Raw genomic sequence first — 27763 nt, forward strand, 5'->3', positions numbered from 1 at the left:
TAATTCAAACAATAACTTAGGTATTTATTTTTATACTTACACAATATAGTTACACATTTGATAACACGAATGTGACGACGATGTAAGGCGTTTACATACCAACCTCATGGTCCTGTGTAGCGATACATTAATCGTTACCACTTTACACAATTTATTTATGAAAAAAACATTTCAAATAAACTTGCAGCATTGCAATAAAAAAACAAGCATTATCACAGGTAATGACAACGGAATGATCTTTAACGAATTGATTCAAAGTCAAAACTAAACTAATCCCATCAACAATAATAAAAAGTGGATGTAAAAAACTTTTATTAAGTGCAATGTTAAAGTCACAAACACAAAACCAAAGTTAATCTCAAGGTTAAAAAACGTATTGATAAAAAATAAGATAATCTGATTAATCAAGTAGATAAATAAAATATGTTTAGTATACAATATGTAACAGACAAACCTTATTACGGCTCAATAAGCAGCCAGCGTGAATTAAAATCAAACTTAAACAAAACATATTTTACAGTGATACAATTTCTGAGCCCAGCTTCAGAAATAAAAAAAGTCTCGAAATTTGTTTGTAGAGTAATTTAGTACATGCACATAAAAGTTACAAATGCGGTAGACTACCTCTGGTTCAGAACCATTAGAATTGGATGCTTCTCACAATGACTCGTACCCAGAGCTGCCGAATTGTCCATAGCCATGAAAAATGAAGTCAAAGCCTGTCCGTTGTCCGTTAAGCAACGTGTCAATTATAGATGTTATTGCTTTAGCCTAGGGTAATGATTTTGTCCTGGAGATTACTAATTTTGCACGCATGTGTCGTTTAAAAACCATATCCTGGCATTTTTGTATCTTCCGAAAGTTTGGACTTTAAGTTTCAAACAAAATTTCGGTCTCGGCAATCCGACATTTCCAAACAAGAGATAGTCTACTTTGCACAGAATACATTGGGCAACTTAATTCATTATTAGCCATAAAATCTTCTGAAAAAGAAAAATAACTTGCTTTTAAATTTACAAAGATAACAACTTAACAATTAAAATAGAATTTGTTCTGTCACAGACTGGTTTTGTTCCAAAAACCTAAACCTCAAACTTAAATACTTTTCACATAATGCATCAAGGTCATGTGACATAAAAAACGTGATCAACACAAATTCAAATACAAATTGTTTCATTGCATTTAACTTACATTTAGTGAAATAAAGGAATTCCTCCGTTCTGTGACTTAAAAAATGGAATAAAATAATCTCAAACAGACACCCATCGTTAGTTACTCCATTCAAAATTTTTACGATCTTCTGAGTTACATTCAATGGTTATAAAATTACTAAATAAACTTTTCAAACAGAATCCAATCTCTGTTTCCGACTAGAATTACTCAAAATTTAAATTACATGCTGAATAAAAGGTCGGTGGCCAGAAAAAATCAAATAATGTAAAATAAAACTATTTTAAACCACTTATTTGTATTTCTTAATAGATAAAAAGAATGTACCTTCAAAGAGAATGTTAGAGATTAACATTCATTTACACAAATCAGTACAAATTTACTATTTCATTTGAGAGTTGTTTCACAGTTAATTCTACGTAATAATAACATATCTTAGTATTTAAATATTATAAATTTATATAATATATACATCACCATCCAAACATAGGTATGTAAAGTCAGTTTTACACAGAAATTTTTATTTAAGTTTTAGGTAAGTAGATATAAACATAGGAATTTAGCTTGGGAAGCATCAAATACCGATTTATTTTCAATTCCCTAGTTCAGGACTAAATTAAATGTTGATTAGTTTTGATGGTGCATTCCATAATATATAGATTCCACCATCTTTGACCATTTAGACATCCCATCTACATGAATCAGCTGAAGCCAATTTCGTTTTCAAATAGAACTAAGCAAGTAAGATAAGTCGGTAGCACCACGGACTTTGGGTCAAACGCAGCGGGTTCGGATCCAGACACCTGCTTTTACTTTTATCAGTACAGTTTACACTTTTTACCGGCTCACCCCTTGCTTTGCTGGATACATTCCACGCACAGGCCTCTGTAGCCCATGTGAACGGATAAATGCATGGAAAAAGAGGCCTCCAACTTCTTTAAAAAAAAGTTAACTGAGATACTGATCAAACTTTTTTGTGGACGGGAAAATGTGCGATAAACGAGGCTGCCAACCTCTTGAAACAAGTTAAATGAGCTCCTCTTTTTACTATGAAAGAGGAACTATTCAAGTTGTAAAAACAAGGTATAACAATTTGCTATAATTAACAATAATACAACCTTTCAGTTTACTTTGTTAATTAGTTGTAGATTTACAAGATAACCAGTAATTAACAACAAACAACATATTGTGTCAGAGGCCGAATAAAATTATGTTTATAATTATTCTACAACTGGCCACAATTTTAATATATGAATCGAATGTCTAGTTATATCCGTAGTCAACGGTGTTAAAAATCTTAAAATGAGAGGAAAATTAATTTAAAAAAAATAATTTTAGTAAATTTTCATTAGGAAAATTGCAATTCCTATGTTTATATTTGTTACAAAAAGTAAAAAGGTACCTGACCAAAAATAAATAAACAAATCTATTGTATACAGATTTGAAAATCTGATCACAAAATTTATCAAGAGATAAAACATGAGTTCACAACACCTCTGTGTAAAACTGATTTTGATACTTAACCTACCGAAAACTCATACTTATAACAGAGGCAATAAAAACAATCGGAGGAAAGTTTGCAAACTATCAACCCTTGACAGAACCACGGACAAACAGTTTAATACTACAATAAATAAAGCGATACGTACTTTATGTTCGGATGTGTTGCGTGATACTGCAAGTATCAAAACACGTATTTCTTTTTAACTACAAAAAAGAAGAAAGGAATGGATGTTTGATTTGTTTAGAAACTGTCCAACAAAATTAATTTGCTTCAGTAACAAAGAAAGAAGTTTCAGTAAAAATGTAAATTAATAATATACACATAATGAAACTTATTTCTTCCGTCTTCCAAATTTGAAAACAGTTGAACCTGATACAGCATTAACTTCATGTTATTTGGCAGTTATGTTTGGAGTTTATGTTCTTTGCGTGAATTGAAAATATTAATTCACAAAACTCAGAATAGGGTTAAACCATAGATAAAACATAGTCCCTTAGTAGACTTCTCATCCTTATGGAACAGCTGAAGACAATTTTATTGTTAGTTCTGTATGGTGTACTGTAAAAGGTTGCGTTTTGTTTACAATTTGTTTCTTGTTATTTCAGTCATTTAAAACCTCATTTGACCAAATAATAATCATAAACAATAACTCGTCCCCTAGTTAAAAAGTAAAACACAAATCAAGAAATTAACCCTAAAATAATAGAAACAAAATTTCATCGACACTAGTGCCCAGTGTCACCATACATGAACAAGACACGAAAAACATGCTTTAAAATTTACCATGGGACGAGAAGTCTACTTGTGTTGGTTAGTCTATGGTTAAACTTATACAATGATAAACATTATTTAATTTAGAATACTTCTTAAATATAGGTTGAAACAGCTTCAATGCTTCAACTCCCAAAAAAATTGGCAGGGAAATCTATAAAATATTACCCATCATATTGAAAGTTTAGATCACAAAAATATTCATACATTAACATAACGGTTAATCACATAAATGACAAAGCTGCAAAAATGTCAACCATTAAATGGTTAAAATACTCGTATGAAGTAATAAAAACATACATGTATCAACTGTTAGGTAATGTTGAAGTGTTGAACGTGTGGCATTTCCCCAGCACCTGGCAGTTGGGATGAAAGAAGCCTCAGCAACACATCCGAGAAGGTAAGTACGTCACAAACACCCTCACTCTCTTACACTGTAACAACAATACAGGTACTTCAAGGTATGCCCTATGCGACAGGTAAAGAAAGTAGCAATTTTAATTTGGTGCAAAGCCCCTAAAAATGCAAAGTAATTGTGGCCCAAAGTATTCTCAATAAAAAAAACTTTTGTGGTTTCTTTCAAACTTTGATTATGTCATCCTTGACGATTTTGTTTTGATGTAATAGCCAATACAATGTGGGGGGAAATCATCGCTCCCAAGTGTTAATTGAGTTCTGTATTCTGGGTCAACCTGTATTTAAATGCATCGTTAATTAATGTATGTGAATAAAGAAAAGTTTTTGGACATAGAAAATGTGCACCAAGAGTAGAAGGGAGTTTGGAGACGGTTGTAAACATTTGTTTGATGTCAACTATACTTTGCATGGCTGTGGTCGTTCATCAGTTTTGTTTGAAGTAGAAATCAAAGTTGGGGAAATCTTGACTGAAAAAGAGATTGCTGAACTTTTCTTGCTGTCCATGGTGCAATAGTATGCTGTCTTCCTACACCACCTATGCACACGTTTTTATATCCATACACTTTCCTCGTACACATCAACTGTTAACAAATTTCAATAGTGGATTTGGCAGATGCTTTGATGTCTCCTCACATTGTTATTGGCTACGAAGATGAAAACAATTATGGCATAGAGACTGGTCTTAATGGTAGTGTAAGTAAAGAATATGACACTACAGTACGGTCCACGAGAGTCTGCAGTTGAGGGAGGAGCCTATTTACCATATGACTTCGAGGTAGCCAGTGAGAACCGCACGTTGTTGCCAAATCTAATACTATCAGCTGATTTGAAAATATTGTTTAGTATTTTAATTAGTGTCAACAACGGGCGATATGGCAACGTTGTACTAGCCTTGTTTGTGATTGGCTGCCACTAACTGCAGACTCTCGTGGTTCCTACTGTAGTGACAGATTTCATCTGTCTGCTTAGCTCGATTGGAGATTTTTATCCACGTTCAATCCTATTATCAAGAGCATTGTCAAATAAAAGATTGCCTATTAAGATAGACAAAGGACAGGATAGGCAGGCTTACCTTAAAAATTGTGGACACCCCACTTCATAAATGGAAACACAAAGGAAAAACTGAATATTTCAAAGCCACTCGCCCCTTTTTCAACATTAAGAGTCACCATATTCTGGAAGATTTCATTACCAATTATATTCAGTTTTTTCTTTTGTGAAGTGGAATGGTCCACAATTTTTAAGGTAAGCCTACTCATCCTATCCTTTGTCCCCTAAATTCTCAGTCTCCTAAAAAGACAATATGACCTTTCCAATCAAACCTATTATGATGTCAGGTATTTAACAGGTACCTGAGTCTCAGAGGGCGTAAAGTGATGCGTCCTCTGGCTCCTTGTTGCCGCGTCTGTGTCGAGTTGCGTGGGAGGGTGAGGAGGGAGAGTGAGAGGGAGGGGTGGGCAGGTTGTCTGCGGCTGCCGCTCTCTCGGCCAAGAACCTCTCAAACTCGCTAGACGTCAGCGACTCTTGTGAAGCCTACAAACCCAAACATCGTATTACCTTCAAAAAACACCACAAAACCTAGAAGGCCTAAGGAATCAATAATTCTGTTGTGTCAAGGATATTTTAAATTTTACGTACTGTCTCACCTAAAGATAGTAATAGAATCTTTATAAAAAAAAATATTAACAATACAAAACATGTTTTTTTCTATATTTTTAACAGTATTTTTTCATCCACAAACAATATTAGTAACTAATAAGAGTTGTACTAAAGAGTTGAAATTTTAAAATCTCAATTGAATTATTACCTCGTCACCAAGCCATGCGGCCATTTCATCAAAGTCGCTTTCTTTATGCATCTGGAAAAACAAACTTGAATTAAATATCATATAATAACAATTTTAAAATGATTCGCCAACATTTTTATGGGTATAAGTGACAAAATAATGGAATAATTATTTTTTTCATATATTTCGTTATTTTGACGAATCATAAAAAAAGGCTGAAACATTTGTACTATTTGAAGACTATAACTTTCATTGAAAATGTTTTCTATGAAATTTTTTTAAGGTTTGAAGAATCATAACACAAGACAGTTTTTCAACTTGTAAAATTAAATCAGCTTAAACACAACTCATAGATTATAAGTTATAGGGAATGGAAATTACAAACTGTCAAAATGCATAGTAACATGCAGTTCATTGTCTGCAATATAAATCTTGGAGCAGTTTGAATATCTGAATGTAAACTATTTATTTCTGACAACACTACGGAATAGAGACCAGGACAGCATGTATAATGCAATATACAATCTGAATTTAACATGTAAGAAAAATGGTTTGTTATGTATTTTAAGAAGATGAAAATATAAAAACCGCAAAGCGGTAGCCTATAAGGTGTTGTTTTTTTTGCCAGGTAAAGCACTGTACATTCAGGGTTTGAATCCCATGTCAGTCAAGACTATACAAGCATAGCAGAATATACAAATATATGACTATGTTGTAAAAAAATGGTGATCATACCTATTAACTTTTTTCGCTGCAAACATAGTGTGTGCCTGCTAAGTAATTGTAATTACTACAAGTTTAGTGCAAAATTTTGGATAAAACGTGTGCGCAAAATGTTTAGAGATGAAAGTTTAAAAAATGGATCGAATTACTCAGTGACTTGAAGACGTATGTGTTTACTGTTTATTGTTCTTTAAAGTACGAGTTGGGCTTGGCCTGGTCTCCATTGGAAATCCGAACTATGACAGTTTTGCATTCAAAATGCAAATTTCAGTCTTTTCATTTGTGTACACTAATGCCATCATGCATGTTTGTGATTGAATGATAATGTAATTATATTAAACTTAAATTTGTTCAAAAGAAATGAATATAAAAGAAAAAATTTATTTGATAAACATTGATGATAAAATAATTTATTACTCTATCTATAACTATTTGTTCAAATTGGCAATTAAAATAAGATATGTTTTTAGCCAGATGGCATACCTCGACCTTATAGGTACAACAAGATGATTTTTTATGTATCTGACCATTGTATTTCCCCCATATTTAAAAGCTTGATTCGTCCTCATTTAGCGCCTAAAAATATTTACTTTTGATATTATTAAACTTTTCAATTGAACAAAAAAATATCTATTTGGAATATTTTGTTTAAAGTAAATAATGTTTGCTTCCTAAATGTAAAAGATAAGCATTTCAGAGAATATTCTATGAAAGTATAAATTTATAATAACTAAGTGTGTACACTTACTAAAAGAAAAAGTGTTAACATTAACTTGTTATTCTGCTAATCTACACTACACTAATTTCTGAGTTATTGACAACACTAGAGTGTTATTGTTTAGATAGCTGCACTAAGTATGTTTGGTTAAAATAACATAATTTGGTGAAACTTTTGAGTTCCAAAGGTGACGAGTAGTTAATTTATGTCATAATTATTGACTCTAGAAAGTTATATTTCTATTTTACAAGGAGAGCTTTTACTTAAATGGTTTTAGTTTGTAAATGTATTACAATATGTTAAAAATGCATTTTTTATGGCATGTTTCTTGATTTAAGTACCAAGTGAAAAGGCTGAAGGAAAGTGAACTTTGGCAGATATCCTGCTATTAAAGTAAATTAATTATTAGGTTAGCCCTTTCTCTCCAAACCTAATTATTAGGTTAGGTGTAAATAAACTATAAACTCTGATACAATAAAAACAAACAGAAAAGAAACATTTGCAAATAATTGAAAACGAGACAATGGGACAAATTCAGTGGTAGACACACTCAGAAAGTATGCAGTGAACAAATAGACATGTAGAAGTATCACATTTGAGTAAAAAATCTGATTCTAAACCTAGTGCACAAGAACAAATTGGCAATTTATTTAGCTTTCCTTTGATAGTTGTGGTGGTTGTCCAACCTCGCAATGATAAATGTTCAATTCTTCTTCTTCTAGACAAGAATCAAAATCCACATCGATCGTAAAATTTATGCTAAACTCAGCGATGTGGGAAATATTTGCAACAATTCTTAAAACAACACACTAAAACAAACTGCCACAGTTTTTGTGCACTAGGTCTGGTCTGCGAGTACAATGATTAGTGAGTGAGATGAGTGATATCTAAACAAGCACAGGCAATCTCGGCCGGCAGCTTACCCCTATGATGGAATCCTGGACCACCAGCAATACAACAACAACATATTAGCAACACACAACACTGTACTATGCTACGTACTAGTATAGTCACTCAGTGTATATTGTATATGCCACTCGATGTTAAATAACTCAAAAACTTTTAAGAAAACCTCAAAAGCATAAGTGAAGGTCAAAATCAAATCCATGTTTAGTAACAAAGTCTAATCCTAGTAGTCGTTTTAGGCCTATTAAAATTCTTGTTATACTCTTACAAAAATCAACTGTATAAAAAACTCAAAACTACGTGTTTGGGGGTTTACAGTGAAACTGCTGTATTAATTTGGAATTCTAAAAATTAAAATACAGTAGTTTCAAAATATTAGGATTGTGTCAAACCAAAAACAAAAACAAACAAAAATTGCAACAAATCCAAACTTACTTTTATCACACGTTTCTGCAGCTAAAATATGTCACAGGTTTAGGAAAATACTTAAAATAAAATAGCTTTTATTCTTCACACAAAAAAATGGAGAAAAAATATGTTTATTATTTGGAGTATGCTGTTATTTTACAACCTCCTGATATATTTAATAGCAGTACAAATTTTAGGGTTTGTAGACATATCAACCATTTGCATGAATATGAGTGACAGCCATGGACATTTTTTCATGTAATGTAAGAAACTATTTCATGAAATGGTTATGTCAATCAAATCTCATAAGTCACCAATTAGGTAAAACATTATTATATTTCAAAATTAGATCTCTTCATTCAAAAACTTTTCTGGTATTGTTAACAAACATTTTACATGATTTTCATAATTTGAATTCAAAATTGTGGCAACCCAAAGCAGTGTCGTATCCTAAAGCTGTGCTAAGCATTGTGTGTTTGTCAAAAAAAAACCTACAACATAAAATATTATTTGAAAAGTGGAATTAATAAATAATTAACTATATTGAGGTTTTGATTAAAACCCTCAATAAGTATAGCTCTGTGTAAAATATGTACAGATCTTCCTGAAGGTGAAAAGGTTTATCCTAAAAAGAAACACATCTACACTGAATGATAAAACTATAAACAACTGTATTATTAACGGAGAAAGTGAAATATTCTAATTAGGCTATCTGTTAATGTAACGTTTTACAGTTTTTGTACTAAACTTTTTCTAATCAAGTAAACCTGTAATCCAAAAAAATCTTTTCAGGTAAGACTGCTAACTCTAGCCTTCTCAAATCCTTTTTCAATAAGATCCCAATCAGTCACTTGGCTTTCAACCTTTTTACACTTTTTACAAGGATGTAATTGTGACATTTTATCAAGACTTAACTTTTAAGACAATCTATAATTCATAAGAAATTGTTTAGAAGAGTAGATGGGAATAGTTCAATTATCTAGCCTACAACCCATAACAACATAACACTATTTGATATTTACCGTGTTGGCCTGCGTCTGTGGTTGAGACCTAGTTTGGGCCACAGCTCCCAGGCTCCCACTGATCTGGTCTGGCTTAAGGTTAGCCTCGAATGTGCTGCTGCCCCTGAGATACAAGAGAAATTTATAAATTCTAACAAGTACCAACAGCACAATTATTCTCATAACTACTAATAATTCCTTATGCGTTATCACATTAGCTGGCAACAGAAAAGGTTATGGCATCACATCAAATGAGGGACAGGTCAGGTTTTAGCTCTTAAAATGACTACTTTTCTTGTACTCATCGATCATTACAATTTTGAAAGAGGGCTTCACTTAATTATGTCTTAAGGGTAACAGTATCCTAGTTATACTTTAACAACTTAACTATTCACTATGATTGTAAATACAACCATTTATTGTCTTCTAACAATTCTTTAACTATACATGCCAATAATATAAACAAAGTACACAATGCTTTGTCCACAGATTAAATTATTTTGTTAGGTATTGTGATGGGTAGTCACCAGCATTATTTTCTAAATCTCAGGCTTAAATTAATTTCAAAAGCAAAAGACCTTGTGAATGGTTTTTACAATTCTGATGGGTTTAGATCATTTGAATGTTGAGCATGTGGTGATAATTTTACAAGAGGAAGTGAGCTACTACTTTTTACAAGTGATAAAGAGGTCAAAGTAAACAGGAACACAAGCTAAGTGCTTACCCATTTTTGGATGTTTCATAGGTAACATTTCGGCTCTGAGCGAACATGTCGAATTCATCATCCTTGTCAGGGCGAGCGGCCGCTGCTGCGCTGTGGGCCGAGCTGCTACTCGCTGCCTTCAGAGCTGCCAACACAACAAAATAATGTAAGCTTTCAGATGAAATGACATCAAAGCACAATGGAGTATTGAAGCTACAGTAAACTTTGCTTATCTTTACAGGATAGAACCTTGTGTTATCACTGCTAATCAACAAAAAAATGTAATAATACAATGGACAGAACAAGCGTTAAGGGAAAGACTATCTACTCACACAGTCCAGACAATTGTGAGGTGGTTTCATCACTCAGATCTATGAGGGAGGCTCCGCCCATTGCTGCCCCGCCCATTGCAGCCCCGCCCATTGCCGCACCCACACCCTCTCTAGCCCTCGCCGCCATCTCCCTGTTGTTCTCAAACCTGCTATATCTGAAACAGATGCACAAAATCATGTTCATCATATAGGGCTAAGCGTACAATTATCTGGGTAAACAAGTGGTTATTATGTTCACCTTCAAAAGCTAAGGTTGCCTGTTTAAATAGGTACGTGGCCAATATATTGGAGAATAAATTTAATTTTTAACAATAGAAAAATGAAAACCATGGTTAACCTAATTTGATTTCTACAATGGTGTATTTATTAACAATGACTCTTTCAGGCTAGAATATATCATGATATCTCACCGAGACAAAGCTAAAGACATTTTTACCCAAATATGAATTAAAGGTGCATAAAAATTGGATTAGATGCCTTGTACAATGTAAGTGTGTTACTATTGAAAACCAGCTACCGAGCTGGTCTAGTGGTAGAGCGCGGAGCTTTGTTCCTCAAGGTTCAAATCCTGACAAACACCAATGACTTTGGCTATGTGACAATTTGATGCCTCTCTGTAACTATGCTGAAGTAATGTATTCGGGCTTGTAACTTGAAATTTCACAATGCTCAATCTTCTGCAGAGAGAGTTGGATAACGGAGCATCGGAAAATAAGATTCTAGCCTACCTGAGGAAAATGTTGTTGAGAAGGTCGTTGATGCGCAGCAGTTCCTCGGTGATCTCCTCATTGGCTAGTTTGCTGATCAGTTCCACCAGCCTTGCCTGCATTGTCTTCAGCGTCTCATGCAGCTCCTGGAAAAACACAAGGCTATGATATCTGAGGAATATATTGTGTTGTGTCTGAAGAATGAAGTATGTCTTCTCATTTCACCAGACCTTAAAATATCCTCCACTAAGATAGCAAAATATCACTTTTTGTCATTACCTTCTACTTCATCATGTTCCTAGTTCCCAGAAAATGGCTATAAATGGCAGCGATGTGATAAAGCTCTTGGGCTTATAAGGTAGGAAATGATTGTGACCGACTGTGTGTAATGTATTATCACTCTTGTCAGATGTCTTGCCTCCTTTAACTGGGCTTATAACCGTAATGTTAACTGTACTTCACTGCCATCATATGATAAACAGCCAAGGCTTAAAAAAAATTGAACAGCAACATTTTTACAACTGGGCCCAGTTTTTAACTACAACAATTTTTCTCACTCGTCAACACTTAGGTGAACCGACTATTTTATGTTTTGTTAAACTTGACGAGAGTTCTGCGTTAACAACACTTTACCTTGAGTAGTTGTATGTCGCTGGGATGCTCCTGGCCCGGAGTCAGTTCACTCAACATCTCGCTCATGACCGCCATGTTGCCCTGCACCACGTCCAGTTCACCATGCAGCTTGCCCAGCTGGTCCGGGGTGAGGCGGGGACTAGTGGGGGTCTTGGTGGCCCCGAGTGTCCCCGCCTGCTGAGCCGCCAGAGCTGACACTCCTACAGCCACCTCACCATCCGGTATACTCTGTCACATACGAGTACAATAAGAGATGAACCTTTGAACTATGATACTTTTTTGTCCTAGTACACTAGGCACAAGCCCGAAATTTGTTCACATTACTTCAAGCTCGACCTAGGGGTTGCGGCATTATCACATAGATATGACAGGATACTGGAGGTCGATAAGTGAGAAAAGAGTATTAACAGAAAAATGGAGTTGGTAGTGATTGAGGGAATAAGAGTAAGACTTGAAAGAGGAAGAGGTAAAGAGTATGGATAACAGGAGTATGATGGTGGATTGCTAAAGAAAAGGGACTGTGGAAGTTTGCCCAGACCAAGGAATAACCAGATGCGAGATCATACGTATATATATATGCAGCAGGGAATTACAATAACTAAGCCATAAATATTTTACTTCATTAAAAGTGACCTCTTAATTTGGTTGCATATAGGTATAGGGGATGTTTCTAATTTCAAAGTCAATCCACCAATTTGATCTTAACTCATTTGTTTTCTAAAGAGTTGGGCTCTGACCACTGAGCCACAGCTTTATCATAGAACTAAGTCTTTTTTGCGACTGGCGGTGTTCGAACCTGACCTCCCGGAATACAAATGTTGCACTTAAACCACTCGACTTGTGACGTCCCATTATTTTATTGAAACCTATTGTTTGTTACAGTGCATTAAAATATGTAAATTCAGTTTGTTACATCTGTAAAACATCCAATTTATTTAGCCCATATTACTACTTGTCTTATTATCAATAAAAATTGCATACATAAAGGCTCTTACTCTTTGGATCAGATCATGGTAGGCTTGAATGCCACTCACCCTCTGAGGTGTGTGGATGGGAGCCATAGCATCCAAATCTGTCATTGGGAACTCAATACCCTTAGACTTCAGGTCCTGGTATATCTACAACACAAACACACTACTGTGAACCATCTTTGAAAACAGCACAAATATTTAACACAGTAAAATCCACTGCTAAAAGAAAGACGTACACAAGTTATACAATAGGCCATACTTCAGTGTTGCTAGAAATCAAATAAGCTATACACCAAAACTGTCAGATATTAAAATGGCAGTGCAAAACTTGGACTTACTTGGAATAATTCAATCCTTGCCATAAATAACAGTTGAAAAAAGCAAATAATATGTGTATGGATGGCAATTTTTATGTTATTTGCAACGATTGCTTCTTGATTAGGTTTAAGATGTTAATTTAATTACTTCTAACATGTTTACAAAGGTTGTTCTTGTATTCCGAGTTACTCAAGTCAATTTTACCAAGGCCAATTTATGTCTAATTTTCGAGACTACTTTGTGATACATTAAGAACAATTTCTTATCAAAATCTTCCAATGTGAATTTTAGTGGAACTTTGAAAACTCACTCTTAATTCAAGTTTACTCTTCTTAATTAATCTACCTGGACAACTCCGCTCATCTCTGGTTGGGTGTTGAAGGCGTCCGCCCAGCTCTGTATTAAACTCAGGACCTTCTCCTGCACGGCTGTTGGAGGATCATTCTTGGGTCCTGCAAACCGAACATAACCACACCAAGGTCAAACAATCCTTCTGTACTGCTTTTTGATTAGAAGATTACAATTTTGCATCTTTGTTTTTTTTAGGAAAAAGAACTTGTCTTAGGAATGCATTAGGTAAAAGATACAACTGAAATATCCGAGAAAACATTTCCAGACAGTTGACAGCACACAAAAAGTTCAAAAAACAATTAATTTAATGTTTTGCCCCTTCAATATTTCTTCGTAAGGATTTCTGTATGCTTTCAACTGCCTGGAATTCATTTCTTTGATAAGTTGACTGTATCCATACCTTCTTCCTTAGTTTTGTATGCAAGTTAAAAAGCCACGTTGATCTAACAAAGGTTTTATTCTATTACAATATGCCATGTTAGTACAGTAGTCCATGTTATATTGGTTGAGCAACCCTTGTTAAATAGTCAATAAGATTTATGCAACTCTTTGACTTGTACGTTTGAATGTACGACTTTTCCTCGACTTGGCATATTACTTGAGTTTATAGGCTCTATAAATGAGTTTATGAGATTTTTTATCAACTTGCAGGGCCAGTTTAAAAAATTGTACACATAGAAGGTTAAAAACAATTTGAGTAGTTACACAGAAAATTTGCTTAAAATTAGTTTTATTACAAAATAACATAGGTAAAAAATGCTTAACCTCTTAACATAAAGGGTTGCTAAATTGATTGATTGACTTTGACAGTTTATAAAACAGTGTTCACTTAGAACTTAGAACATTTTCTTTCTGTAACCCATCTCCACAAATATCTTAAATATGGCGAGAGTTAACAGTACAATAAGGGGCTTTTGAGTTGTATAGGGCTGTTTATTAGTGCTCAAAGTATCAATATGAAACAAGATCAAAGTGAAAAGCTCACTATTTAATATATTTTTTTATATTTGACAAGGAGAAGGGTACGAGAGTTGTCCGTAAGTTAAGATCTCATCGCTGTCGAGCGGGTTAGTTCAAATATGAGACCAACGCAGATTTCCTCACCTCATTCAAACTAGACTATCCAGCTTCCATCCCTATGAGACATTTAGTCTCGGTATAGTATTCGAAAACGTTAAGAAAAAAATGCATCTTCACTTTGAAGTAAGGAACCTTTAATTTACGGACAACCCTTCATAAAATGTATTAGCAAAACGTAAATGTATTCTTTGAGAAGACACAAGGCATCATCCCTAAAATAAAACTAAAAACATTTTAGACACAATAAGTTTATGTTTGCAGGTTATGTTTACACTCTCACACATTCAAAACAACACAACTGAATAAATACAGGGTTACAGAAAGTATTACAACATGACATCAGCAAACTACACACATCTAATTAGCTTGAAATGCTTCAGAAAGCAACGTCACAACGTTTAATATGCTAGAGAAAATTAAAGCTAAAAATGACTCATAATTGTTGATATCAATTAAAATTAAAAACATTTGGCATAAGATAATTTTATCATTTTTTTATTTTTTACCATACAATAATTTAGAGGTAAATCCGAAACGCATAAGAAATTTAATTCATTAGTAGGCTATGGCAGTAAACTTTGAAATGATTTAATTATTAACATGACCTTTTTAAGGATGTTAAAATCTTAGCAGTGCTGTCAAACGACCCCTGGTTTTAAATCTAAGAGTTAATTTTCAAGCCTAACAATTCTGCAGGTATTTTAACCTGTTACCTATTTGTTTAAACATAAACATGACCAAGAAACTAAATATGTTTAAACTTTGTGATCATCAGATATGGTAAATAATTTTAGGCACAGAATTTAATCACATTCTCAATGTTGAGAAGATTTTAAAATTTCAATACAGTAGACCCCCTCTTAACCGACCTCGTATTAACCGATAATCGGATTATCCGCCTTTGATCGTAAAATAATACAGTTTGTTTTAACCGACCTTGCTTTGAGAGGAGCTCGGTTTAACCGCCGCTTTCTAGGAATCTCGGCATTTCCGCTCCCACGCTGGGCGATGAGAACTGAACCATACGCTTATCTCCACAGGATATGACTAACAATAAGTTATTTTGTGTTGATCACAAAAAATATAGCATAGCCTATTGTCAGTTTGTCATCATCGTTCGTAGCTCGAGCACAACTGATCAGATATGTTATCTGTGCGGCAAATTTATAACATCATAAAGTGCGTTACGATTTTGAGAACTGATTATCTCATCGCTGGAGTAAACAAACAATGCAACTTGTAGGGAGGACAGGGAAGGGGTGTTAACAACTCCAAGGTCAAGATAGTTTTTGTGCCTGGAACCTCCAGTGAGTGGCCATAAATAAACGTCCTGTCTTGTAACAAAATGGTCGCTTGTATCTTTAATGACGACAAAAGGTTCTGTACTGTATTACGATGTACCTTGGAAAGCATTAATTAATACACTACAGTAGTAAAGTTATTAAAATAGGAATTTTATTGACTCTTGCCTAGTATTATAATATATTCACTGAAAGTAGGCCTATTTGACTTAACCGTGTTTTGTGTTTATTTGTGACATTTCTATCAATATGTAAAAGGAGATAAGAGTAGTTTATTTTATAAATAATGCAAGTATGACTTCAAAATAATGATTATATAATTCTAAATTAATAGCACTTCGTTATGTTATGATTTTAGGGATTGCCCGTTTTATCCGACCTTTTGAATTATCCGACCTAGGTCCGGTCCCATTAGGGTCGGTTAAGAGGGGGTCTACTGTACCTAGTATTTTATGAAGAGTGAGGTGACAGTCCTAAGATAAATGTTAGTTTATTAGTATTTTGTCAGTAAAATAAAAAGTTAGAAATAGTAGCCCAGGAATTTCTGTAACTATCTTTTACGATTGCAAATTTTTTAAGAAACCCAAACTCCTCTTAAAAGTAAATACAATGATTATTAGCCTTGTGTTGGTGTTATAGCCTCCATTTTACCAATAAATATTAAAATGGTGTGATATCATAAATTAGCAGACCACTAACTGGAACGTATCAGCAAAACAATTGGTGAGTCGAAACAGTACAAAAATGCACTGTACTCATACCATTTTTGTGGTGGCACCAGATTGAAAGCCCTCGTCATTACGGCCCTTAGTAGTTTCACTACCGACTGAGCTACTGACTCACAAGATCAACTAAAAGATATGTATCTTATCTTTGACCAATTTACTAAAAATCTCAATTCTACTCATTATTTTGTAAACACTAAGATGCCATAATTTCCAAATCTATATTATTTCATAACATCAATTATTTATTGACTGATACAAAAAAAATGGAAATAAAGCTTCCAAAAGGTTTGATATGGATCAACAAGTAGTGTAGTACATAAGGTGTGTCAAACTCTTACTGTAAATTGAATTATATTGCAGGATTTGTTAGAGGTTGGGGAGGTAAAATTGATTTACCACATTGAAGGGTATCAGGTTTTTCAGGACTTCCACGATTGTGTACAAACGTGTGACGAATCACTCTGAATATTTGTTGCATTTCCTTTCTTTCGCTAAACTTACCTAAAAAATAATTAAAATTTTTAAAACTATATCTGATTAATTTCTGTCAGAACCAAAAGAATTCTGAGCCTCTAGAGACAAAACCGGGTCATTACTTTGATCTTCATGTATAGGTTTGCATGGTCTCAAACTAAACCTAGGGTTTTTGATGATGACCGTTTCAAGATAGATGAATCACTTCAATCCACCGATCAGTCTTGATTTCAGTCTTGATGTAAGGAGTCAAGTCACTGATACGTAACTAGCTTAAAACGTCAACTGTTCAGAAGTCAAGTCACCCTGAACAAGGCGCTCCACATTAAGGCCGAAATGTCAGTGGATAAAAGTGATTAATCTTTTCACACATCAATCATTCATACTCGAAGACAACAAATCTAAGATAGTCAGACTATTGACTACCATATGTAGAAAATCCCTGGGCTATAGTATTAGTAGAAGCGCATGTAGTTAACCTAAGTTAGTTTACGAAGAGCAAGATACCGTGTTAGTAGAAGCACAAGGCTAGCCTAGAGTTAGTAAACGAAGAGCAAGATGTCTAACCTCCGCCGTTTCCTATGGGAGAGTACTGCGAGCTGAGGGAGAACGCAGATAGATTCTGCAGGGAGGGGGGGAGGTTCTGTAGCCAGGAGAGGGGGGGTGAGGGGGCTGCAACCATACACTGATAAGCAACTCTCTGTCTAGTACTGTTAGTTCAGATTGTAGCTAGAAACTGACTTTTGGATAATGAAAGTAGCCATCTTGCAATAGTTGTGTTGCTGGCCAAGTGGTTAGCGTGTCAGACTTCAATATGACGGGTTTAATTCCGGGCACATCCACAACACGTATGGGTTTCGACCACTTTCCCCAAAAGCATTATTTCAGTATACTATACAATTTCTTGTGTAAAATTTTTACTGGTGTCGACATAAGAAAACAAATATATCTATGTGGGCCTAGCTGCTAGTAGTTCTCTCGTATGTTGCGCTACTGTAGAAATTAAATTTTCTTCGTTAGATTTTTAATACTGAGATAGTTGATTTACATCAAAGATACTATGGTTTGTCAGTTTAATTTGGCTAAAAAGTTGGCAGGGTCAACCAAAATCAGTAATTGACAGCCCATTTTTAGTGTCTCAATTCAACCACGTACATTTAAAAACTCAAATTATATTGTAAAACTGGCCACATTATATAGTAATGGGATGTCTACAAGTATAAAAGCTAGAAATACAGTGGACTCATTAGTTGACAGTTTTGTTTGAGGAACACCGGATAATAATTTTAGTTGGAATTTTTGTTTAATGTCAGTGACATATAAATCACAAACGTTTTAAGGAAAAGAAAAAAATGTTTTAAGTTAGCCGAGGGTAGAACCTGTCACTTTCGCACCGAACACCGAGACACTAATAATTACATCTGAGCTGTGAATCTTGTACTATTACTTTCAAGTCAATAAATTTTAACTTAAACATATAATACCCTTCACCAGATTAGAAGCAGTGCAAGTTAATTGATTGGAGCATATTGAAATCCTACACCATCCAGATTTACAATAAACTAAATAGGCCCTTAGTTAAATTCTGTCAAAAGAGGTTGGGAGTATTTATTACAACAATTATATTATTTACTCTTGAAAGTTAAAGTAATATTTGAGAGCACAAAGAATAACAACACAAAATAAGTAGACAGTAAGTAGTTTAGCAATAAAGTGTTGAAAAAGTATTTGCAGAATATTGAAATTTTATAATTTTATAACATGAATGAATTCCTTATCGGCAATAAGCTATCAATCTGAACTAAAAGTACGAGCAGGAAGTTTAAGAATGAAAGTAGTAAAAAAAATAGTACTGAGTAAAATGAAAAAGAAGAAGGAAGCCACATGCAGATCAGCAGCCAATGCTAGGTTCTGAAATCAATATATAATAAATAAACACAAAAATTAAATTTAAAAATTAAATAAATTAAAATTTAAAAAAATACTTTTTTGGTACAGTAGTCCATTCGTTTGTTCATCTTTTTAATACTAAACTATTTTTTTTATAAATACAACAAAGGCATTCTTTATGCTTATTTATACAGGGGATGGAAAATAATGGTGGGGTTTTGATAGCCTGTTTATGATAAAAATCAAACATTTCACACAGCCCTTAATACGGTAGCTCAGACAGTTTAGTTAAAATTCAATTTAAAAAAGCGGGATGATTTTTGTAGCTTATTTTATTCTAATTTTTCAAATAAACTTTTTATAATTATAAAACTGGGGGATTGGCAGAAGTTTCCCTACTACATGAACTCTAAGAATCCCAGACTTCCTGTTTTATCACTCTTTCTTCTGAGATTATCCAAAACCAGACAATTCTGGCAAATCGCAAAATTTCTTTCATCTTTTAGTAAGAATCAGATAATAAGTATCTACAGTTAGTTGTAAAAGAAAATGTAGTACAGTGTGTGGACTGAGATATAAGATTAAATGGACATGGAGCAATAAATAATTGCCTTTTTGAATTGCGTTCATTGAATCATTGTAATGTCAAAAGTTTTGAAAATGTAATATAATTTTACAACTTATTATTTTTTATCCTACTCTTTGATTGAATGTGTATATTTCAACAAGCGTGAACGTGTTTCTTAAATTTAGATTTTTATTGTGATTTCCCTATAAAAACCTAGACACAACAACAGAAAAATATTATAAAATACGGCTCAAGCGATTTTGATCAAAATTTAGTACAGTATATTATAGTCCTTTAAAAAAACGGTGTAACTACCAATGTTTTAAAATTTATGGATCAAAAGTTATTGCGACTTTTATGATTTTCCCCATAGATTATCATAGTTAGGCTGCTCTCACTGCTTACCCATTTAAAAGGTTTTTGAAATGTTAATGAGAAAGTATGTGTCAGTTTGCTGATATTGTTTATTTTGAGTTTTTACGATACTTAAGTAGAAGTTCGGTTATGCTACTATTGTGTCCAAATGGAGCTCAAAGGGATAATAATCAAACCCCACCATTACCAAAAACCCTGTATTTCAAAACTTATTCAACACAATAGTATAGCTGTAGTGTAGCTGTATTTCAACGTATTCTGAAATCACGAAATTAAGTGAATAACAAAAACAATAGTCGTAACAAACAAAAATAGTACCAAAGCGAAGGCAAGTGAGAGTTAATTGAGTGCAAATAGCGACATCTTATCTCTCTGCTATCACATACAGTTGTGAAATGAGCCGTTTACAATTCTACAGCTGAGGCTTGGAGGTAAAATGGTTGACTTAGACTCTCCTTTACTTCTAAAATCCTGGTTGAGATAAAACATTATTTTTTATGGCCAAGATTTTAAAAAGTCAATTAAGTAGTAATATCAATTTGGGTTCAGTTGTTTCTGACAATTTTAAGATGAAGGCAGTTAAAAAATAGATCCAAATACCTGATGCACACAAATGAATATTTAAAGTAATATTTTTATTTATTTATTTTCTACATGAATGTCTTTTAAATCATAAAAAATGGAAAAAAATCACCCCCAATTTTTTTAATCATCTTTAGCATTGTGTACACAATTGACTTTAACTCTTTATCCACTTTACGTAAAACATATAACATTGACTACAGATACTCACCGATCAGCTTCACCAGTTCCTGAACAAACTCCTTGTTACAAACGAGAACGTGAAATCTCCTACCGCAGTTCTTCACGCATGTCTCCAACACCTGAAAATGTCCGTTCACAGTTACAAGCTAAACTTGGATCAATTTGTAATTAAATCCAAATCGTAAAATCCAGCAACATACATCACTAGCTTATCAAAGACATTTTATTAGCGTTAAAGTGATGAAAATAGAATAAAATATAAAAATGTTTTGAATCAGGCCAATCCCAAAATCAAAGGGTTCTAATGCTTATATTTTTATAAATTGAAGATCGATCCCCCCCCTTCCCCTTCCCTTTGAATTCTGAGAAGTCAGTAGTTTTTTCATGGCTGTTTAAGAAACTGGACAGGACTGTCGTTGACAATAAGTTTTTTATAATATTGACTAAATAAACAGCTGATTAAGTCAGTAACAAAACTACACAAGGATCTAATTCCATTTCCCATTGAGTCAGTATATTTACTAGCGCAACTGACAACGGATTCAACGCAACGATATTGTGGGTTTGCGCCCCATTTCCAAAACTAAATTTTTAGTACAGTTCACTTTTGTACTGTACCAGATCACCCTACGTTCCACACAGTACTGAGGTACTATGGAAGCCAAGTGCAAAATTAAAAGAGCTTCAAAAATTTTTTTTTAAATAAAATAATTATACACTCATCTTTCACTTGGATTCAAGATAAAATACAACACTGTCCCCATTGACTGTCTAAACATAATAAATTGATGGTAGGGCTATATCAAAGGGAAAAAAATAGAGTAATACTTTTTAAAAACCAACTCAAAGGAAACCAATTATGCCAAAATGTGAAAACTAAGTAGTTCTTGAATGTCAAAGAAGATGAATTACAAGACGGCAGACGAAAGAGGGAAGTAAGGGGGGGGAGATAGAGGGGGGGATAGGAAAAGTCCATTAGTCTTTCATTACAACAAGAGAAACAAGGAGTAATGCAATAAGCACCGTCTACACACTCTCCGTTCACTGATGCTTCTTTAGGAGAACCACTTGTACAGTACTTGGAATGAGTTAAATGAATGTCAAGTATTTTAAGACAAAAGTTAACAAAAGATTTTATGAGTGTTACTTACTTAATCACTTTAACACTGTCATTGAGACAACGAATCACTTTGAATACATATGTTGAAACCGAATACAGTATTAATGCGAGGTTGGTTAGAATACCAGTGTGTAATTGTGTAATGGACTAAGATCAGCCATTTTAACCAGGAACAGTTATTTCTAACCCAATATTATTGCTAAATGTTTGTGCTTGGCAACAAAACTACTTTTAAAAACCTCTTGTCATTCCTCTAGTCATTTACAGAGTCTAAAAAGCATAGAGAATTCAAAACTAATTATCAGAGCTGAATATTATCAATGACTACAATGTTTCAATCACAGTTGTGAGATAATAACTAATGTGACACAATGTTAAGTTTCACCTTTAGTATTGGGGTTTACAAAAATTACTCCTTCGCAATACTTTAAATAAGAATAATTTGACAGACTCCTGGTTGAAGAGATTTACCAAAACCAAAGTCTTGATTTCCAATCCAACCCCTCATCTTCACCGGCTCAATTTTCACACAGAAAACAAATAAAAACATCACTTACAAGAACTGATAACACGACCAAACCACGATCATACAACCATTCACTATTAATTGTCAGCCAACAAAACAATAAAAACTTGTACATTAATGAACAAAATTAATTGTTGGCGGATTAATTAAAAATTACAGAACTACTAAAATTACAAAAACTGCTAATGGCAAATAAAATTCAGTAATCTTAAGTCCTAACCTCCCACGCCCACGGAAAAATAAAATAAAATAAGTTTAATACATACTGTATTCCTATATTTAATACTTTGTAGAAGTCATTGTAAAGTTCAATGCCATTCTGATCAATGGAATTAATGGTCATTTACTGCTAGGAATGATTCATTATGCAGATCAAGAACTTTACTCTATAAACTATGATTATAAAGAAGAACTACTAATAGCTAAATGTAACTTTGAAAACACTAATTAAAAATAAAGCTGTCTAAAATGGTTAAGATTAGGATGGTAGATATGACTTTTGGAGTTGGGAATTATGGAGCTGACGATCCATCACATATACTGCGGATTGTAGTGACAGAAAATAAATTACATTGTCAATGATTAACATTTTGATAAGTACCTATTACGTGTCTTTTTTTAGAACAGTACTATTATAATATATTGTTTCCTAAAATTGTATTACCTTTATCTGTATTAAACAGTGTTTACCTTATGTTATGTTCCAAATAAATTAATATATTTTTACTTTTCGGCTAGTGAGTTTAAAAAATAGTAGGCCTATACAAAAATTAAAGTAGCCTACGGTAGTAAAAGTATTCCAAATGTGAGAACAAGAATCATAAATATTACAAAATAACAGTTCAGTTTAATAGCACAATGGAAAAATTACAAAAACTGTTCCAGGAAATTGAAAAATTGTCAAAAAAATATAAAACAAGATGACATGAAATTACTAAATGTAATTCAAGGAAATTACATTTAAAAAAGATTCTAGGAAATTACAAAAATAATTATAATAAGTTACAGAAATTATTCCAGAAAGCTAACAATTAATTCCGGGAACACACAAAAACTATTCCAGAAAATCAAAAGGAATAGTCGTGGAAAATCACAACAAAGTTTTTTTCAGAGAATAAATCAACAGATCAAAAATCATACGATGTGAATGAATACTGTGCGGTAATAGAATAGTAAATGAAAACAGCTGACAACAGTCTGAAGGTAGTAGGCGGTCATGTGACTTAGACTAGACGGTGAGTCATCAAATGACAAACAAAACGTGTTGTGCAACAACACACTGAGATCATGTTACAACAACTATCTCCAAAGCAACATAACACTGTCTTGATATCGACACTTTGAACAATACTGCTAAGCATATTGATAGTCTAATAGAATAATTATTTTCTTAATTAATATCTAAAAATAAATGTTCTTGATACATAATTCAAAATTAAATTAAACTCAAAACAGTTCAAGGTTCTTTTAACCTAGTGATAGCTCTTAGTTTGATCAATGGTTTGAATTAAAATTGAATTCATTTCCAGTACCGTAAAAAAATATTAATGGATTTTTTGTATTTTCACTACGGTAATAAACATAAAGTACGGTATTAAAAATAAAAAAATTTCTTTATTATAAAAGATGGAATGTAACATCATAATCTAACTTTTTCTAAGAAACCCAAGGATTAAGTGCAGTACAGTAATACTTTTCTGTTGATTATGTAGGAAGATGTCCCAAAGAAGTTAATAACTCCTCTTAAGGGGCAAAATGTATCCATATTTTACTGAGTGGAAAAATATGAAGGGTTTTTAAAGAGAAAATAAGATTCCATAAATCAAATTGTAGTTAAAGTAGTAATATTTTAAAATTGAGTATTAAAAATATTTGTTTGAGTTGAGAAATTCTGAAGTAAAAAAGTAAATTTAAAAACGGTTACCAACATTATTGTTCTTAGACAATTTCTAAGAGAGTTAATTTTGCTGGAAATTTAAGTAACGCGTTTGAAACCAATTATAAAATATGTTTATCAATTAATCTATATTAAAATAACACAACAGTATTAAAATATGATATCACTGTACAAATATTGGTTGTCTAATTTTGTCATTATCTTGTATAATAATCTTTTTAGTATTGATTGACATTGTAATCAATTATTAAATTATGAAAATGGAATTTCAAATGCTTTCTTATATTATCTACATAAACTGCAATGATGGAATATTAATTTATTTTCAATGTTTTTTATTGGTCCTTGTTGAAAATGTAAGATTTGATAAAAATAACAATAAAAATTGTTTTAATTACACAAGTACCAGTAGTCAAATATAAATAATTATTAAAGACTAATTTTAAGAATAATCCAGATTACAAATCTCTCCGTCTTAAAAATTTGTAGAACTTAAACTATTTTAAAGTTGGAAACTGTTGGTTGAAATGTAATAAACAATTGAAACAATTCTTAACACTGACTGTAGATTGCACTTAAATAATGTTAATGGGAATAAAAAAGGTAGGAATATGGATGATAAAACAATAATTTTAAAATTATTAACTTAGCACATAAAAACCGCAACAAAATAGTATTCTAAAAATATTGCTGTCAGGTTTGAAGAATGTCGACAGAAGATTACTTAGCTACTTTGGTTGATAATAATAATAATTGTCAGTGACAACAAAATTTGAACGTGCGAACCCTAGTGTTTGAGTATAGTCTGTGCCAGGACTAGACCATTAAACCTACTCCAACAAACTAAGCCTGCAATCCCGACAAACCCTTACAAAGAGTAATTGAATAGCTCTGCGGAACAACGTTGCAAGTAACACAAATTAAGATTTTCAGAAAAAAAAAGTTCTGGCTGCACCAATACCAGCACAGCCCATTCAAATCCCCCGCTCATTCAATCGCTTTTAAGTACTGCCAATTAAAACGCTGTTTGGCGGGGATCTATTAAAAAAGAAATTAAATAAACCTTTCATTATTTCCAAGTTTGTCTGATTTTATCGTAGGCCGTAGGTGAATCGTAGGTTGCAATGGTGGCATAAAAGGTGATCCAAATATAAAAAACCCTCATTGGACACAATTTTCATTTACAAACTTTGACCATCGTCCACCAAATCGTACTCAGAGTGAGTCGTCTCAATTGTACCACTTTGTGTTTATTGCAGTCTTAAAAATGTATGTACGTGTTTTATTTAACAAGAACATCACGACCAATAACAGAATTGACATAAACCACTGCAGAAATAAAAAAGTTAGTTTGATATGGGAATAATGTAATAAAAAATGCATTTTGTAAAACATTTTATATTATACTGATCACACATGTAGGTTCTGTTAGGATTAGTTACTTTAAGTTATTTCTAATGGTACGTTTTGCAAAACAGAGCGTTATCGAAAGTGTAGAAATTAATTTCAACTATCACTTACATAGCATAGCCTACTGTTTTAATTTCAGCCTGAAATCGAACCTATCTTTTTTCCTAGGTATTCTCATATTTTTACTCAATCGCCTACAACTGGAACACACTTTTGCAACAAAAAACAACAGGCTGTAGCGAAGGGCGGTCTCGATAGGCACTGCCTGTTATTGCATTACACAGTGACAATGGTAAAATGAACAGAGACAAGGAAACGTATTTATTACGATAAGGCAATACTTGATATTATTGAATTGAGTCTGCTCTAAGTGAGTCTAACCACGCCAACAAAAATCTTATGTGGTCTTATGTATGTCTGTGGTAATTTATAATACCAAAGTACCCACAGTTCTATACAATTAGTCGCTATCGTAAGTTGACTAACCGTAAGTGTGTACATGACTACAATGTAGTTCTTTCCAGCATTTTGCTGTAGACGCTTCCGCAAAGCTTTCACAGCGTCTTTAGGTCCGTCTTCCGTCTCGTTGATGATATCACAAATCTCCATGTTTAGTCCCCAGTTCTCTGAGGCCAGAGACGCATCTGTGGCTTGTTCTGAAACATAAGTAACAACTCATGGTAAACTTGTTAACGTAACAAAATGTCCTAAAATATAATCAACAAAGTAACTTTGATATATGACAGCTGCTTGTGTTATTTCAACCAGTTTAAATGTTTAATTATTTTAGGGGAAAATAAAAAATCCTGGTCTTGTCATTATGTCTCATATCAATCTGTTATTTAAGTTAAGTTAGCAAGAAAGAGCTCAATGAAAATAGCAACTGGGTCGAAACCAATCATTGTCATGGAATTGAACGAGCAACTTAAAAAATTTGGGACAAGCTCTTCGACTCCCTTTTTGACTCCTGGATGATAGGTCAACCATCGATGGTAACATCGGTAAACCATCGATGTACCGATTGCATCGATTTAAAAACATCCATAGGCCTAATCGATGTTAGGCCTGTTTCTTTTTGAGTTTTCGTCTGCGCTCTGCATCAGCTAACTAATCTAACTTCTAGCTAGACGTTCCTAATGTTTATCTTTCAAATATGCAGGAATCCAAATATCGGCTTTAATTGATTGGGCCTATGCAGTAACTGAATTTGTGCTACCGCTGAAATTTATTTAAAGTGAAATAGCCTAAATTCTCTTGTCATGTCTAAGTCTAAACCAGTTTGTGATAGGCCTAATGTAATTTGGATTTGATACTTTATCAGCCTTTCAATGCAAAAATTCAATTTCCTCTACAGACCAACATTCAAACAAGTTACCATTACCGTTCCAGGACAAAATGAAAAATAAAAAGTCTCGGTAAAAAAATGGTTGGTCTCCTCCCACGACACATCAAAATTGCTCCCGCGACCCATAGTTTGGGAACCAGTGGTCTAACCAGTTAGCTTGATTCTGCATTTACTACCTAAACTTAAGTTACTACAATAGGCCTAATAGAGGAGCTATATAAATTCAAAACAATGTTATTACATGATTTGAACTAATAGGGCCCAATATCAAACTTAGTATTTGTGTAGTTTTACGTAATTGGTGTGATTTTTGCCATTTACTCATTAATTGAGTGCAACAAACTTTTTTCTCACACTATTAGCATCCCATTCAAATGTGTGTGGGCCTAGGCCTAACTTACACTATCTGTTGGACCGATTTATCATTGTTAGATAAGAGCAATTTTAGATTTGGGCTTGACAGATGGTGCTTAACCAAATGCTTGGGAATTTTTGAATTGTTCTTTTAAAGATCGTATAGCCTAGGCCTATAAGAACAAAAGTTAGCCCTACTTCAGCCACAGTCTCGAAATAGCTGGAATAACAAAGTTATATAATTATGTCAATCTTTCAGTGCCACCAATATGTGGCCACCTCTTTAAAAAGCAACTGATAACTTCCAAACAAATAATTACCTATTCTCTGACCAACAGGGGTCGCAAAAGGATTCCCGCCAACTCCAAAAAATGCCGTCATTTTTAATATTGCACAACACAAATATTTTAATTAATTGCGTATAAAATGAGATAATGACAAATTGACTCAGAAAACATCAATGGTAAATAGTATACGCTAAACTACTTCCACTTCTCCTGCGAGTACGAAA

At 33.3% G+C, this 27763-nt stretch overlaps 1 protein-coding gene across 8 annotated transcripts; it reads right to left on the reverse strand.

Annotated features, from left to right (window-relative positions):
- Positions 1-27763, reverse strand: LOC129002728 (TOM1-like protein 2). 8 transcript variants are annotated; one of them, XM_054430747.1, is made up of 15 exons: positions 27573-27763; positions 26040-26209; positions 20629-20719; positions 17570-17674; positions 13414-13520; positions 12814-12897; positions 11780-12007; positions 11168-11292; positions 10440-10594; positions 10129-10252; positions 9426-9528; positions 8431-8451; positions 5670-5720; positions 5215-5395; positions 1-3879 (listed from the first exon to the last, which is right to left on the reverse strand). In XM_054430747.1, the coding sequence occupies exons 1-14, from the start codon at positions 27631-27633 to the stop codon at positions 5222-5224; spliced, it is 1599 nt and encodes a 532-aa protein (XP_054286722.1). In that variant the 5' UTR covers positions 27634-27763; the 3' UTR covers positions 1-3879; positions 5215-5221. The 8 variants fall into 8 exon arrangements, with proteins under 8 accessions (XP_054286722.1, XP_054286720.1, XP_054286719.1 ...); XM_054430745.1 differs by lacking the exon at positions 8431-8451 and adding an exon at positions 8013-8027 and having other exon boundaries at positions 12775-12897; XM_054430744.1 differs by having other exon boundaries at positions 12775-12897.

This window comes from Macrosteles quadrilineatus, unplaced genomic scaffold (assembly GCF_028750875.1).
Source record: "Macrosteles quadrilineatus isolate MER2022 unplaced genomic scaffold, UCM_ALF_1.0 Scaffold_9__3_contigs__length_116548681, whole genome shotgun sequence".
Classification (NCBI taxonomy): Eukaryota; Metazoa; Arthropoda; class Insecta; order Hemiptera; family Cicadellidae; genus Macrosteles; species Macrosteles quadrilineatus.

What these genes read in the sequence shown, in the direction of transcription:
- LOC129002728 (XM_054430744.1), bottom strand. Translation starts at nt 27,633, where the DNA reads ATGACGGCATTTTTTGGAGTTGGCGGGAATCCTTTTGCGACCCCTGTT. An exon ending in GGAACTGGTGAAGCTGATCG is followed by an intron (nt 17,675 to 20,628) that starts GTGAGTATCTGT and finishes GTATGGTTGCAG; the next exon opens with CCCCCTCACCCCCCCTCTCC. An exon ending in TGCAGAAACGTGTGATAAAA is followed by an intron (nt 5,721 to 8,430) that starts GTAAGTTTGGAT and finishes TTGTTTTTCCAG; the next exon opens with ATGCATAAAGAAAGCGACTT.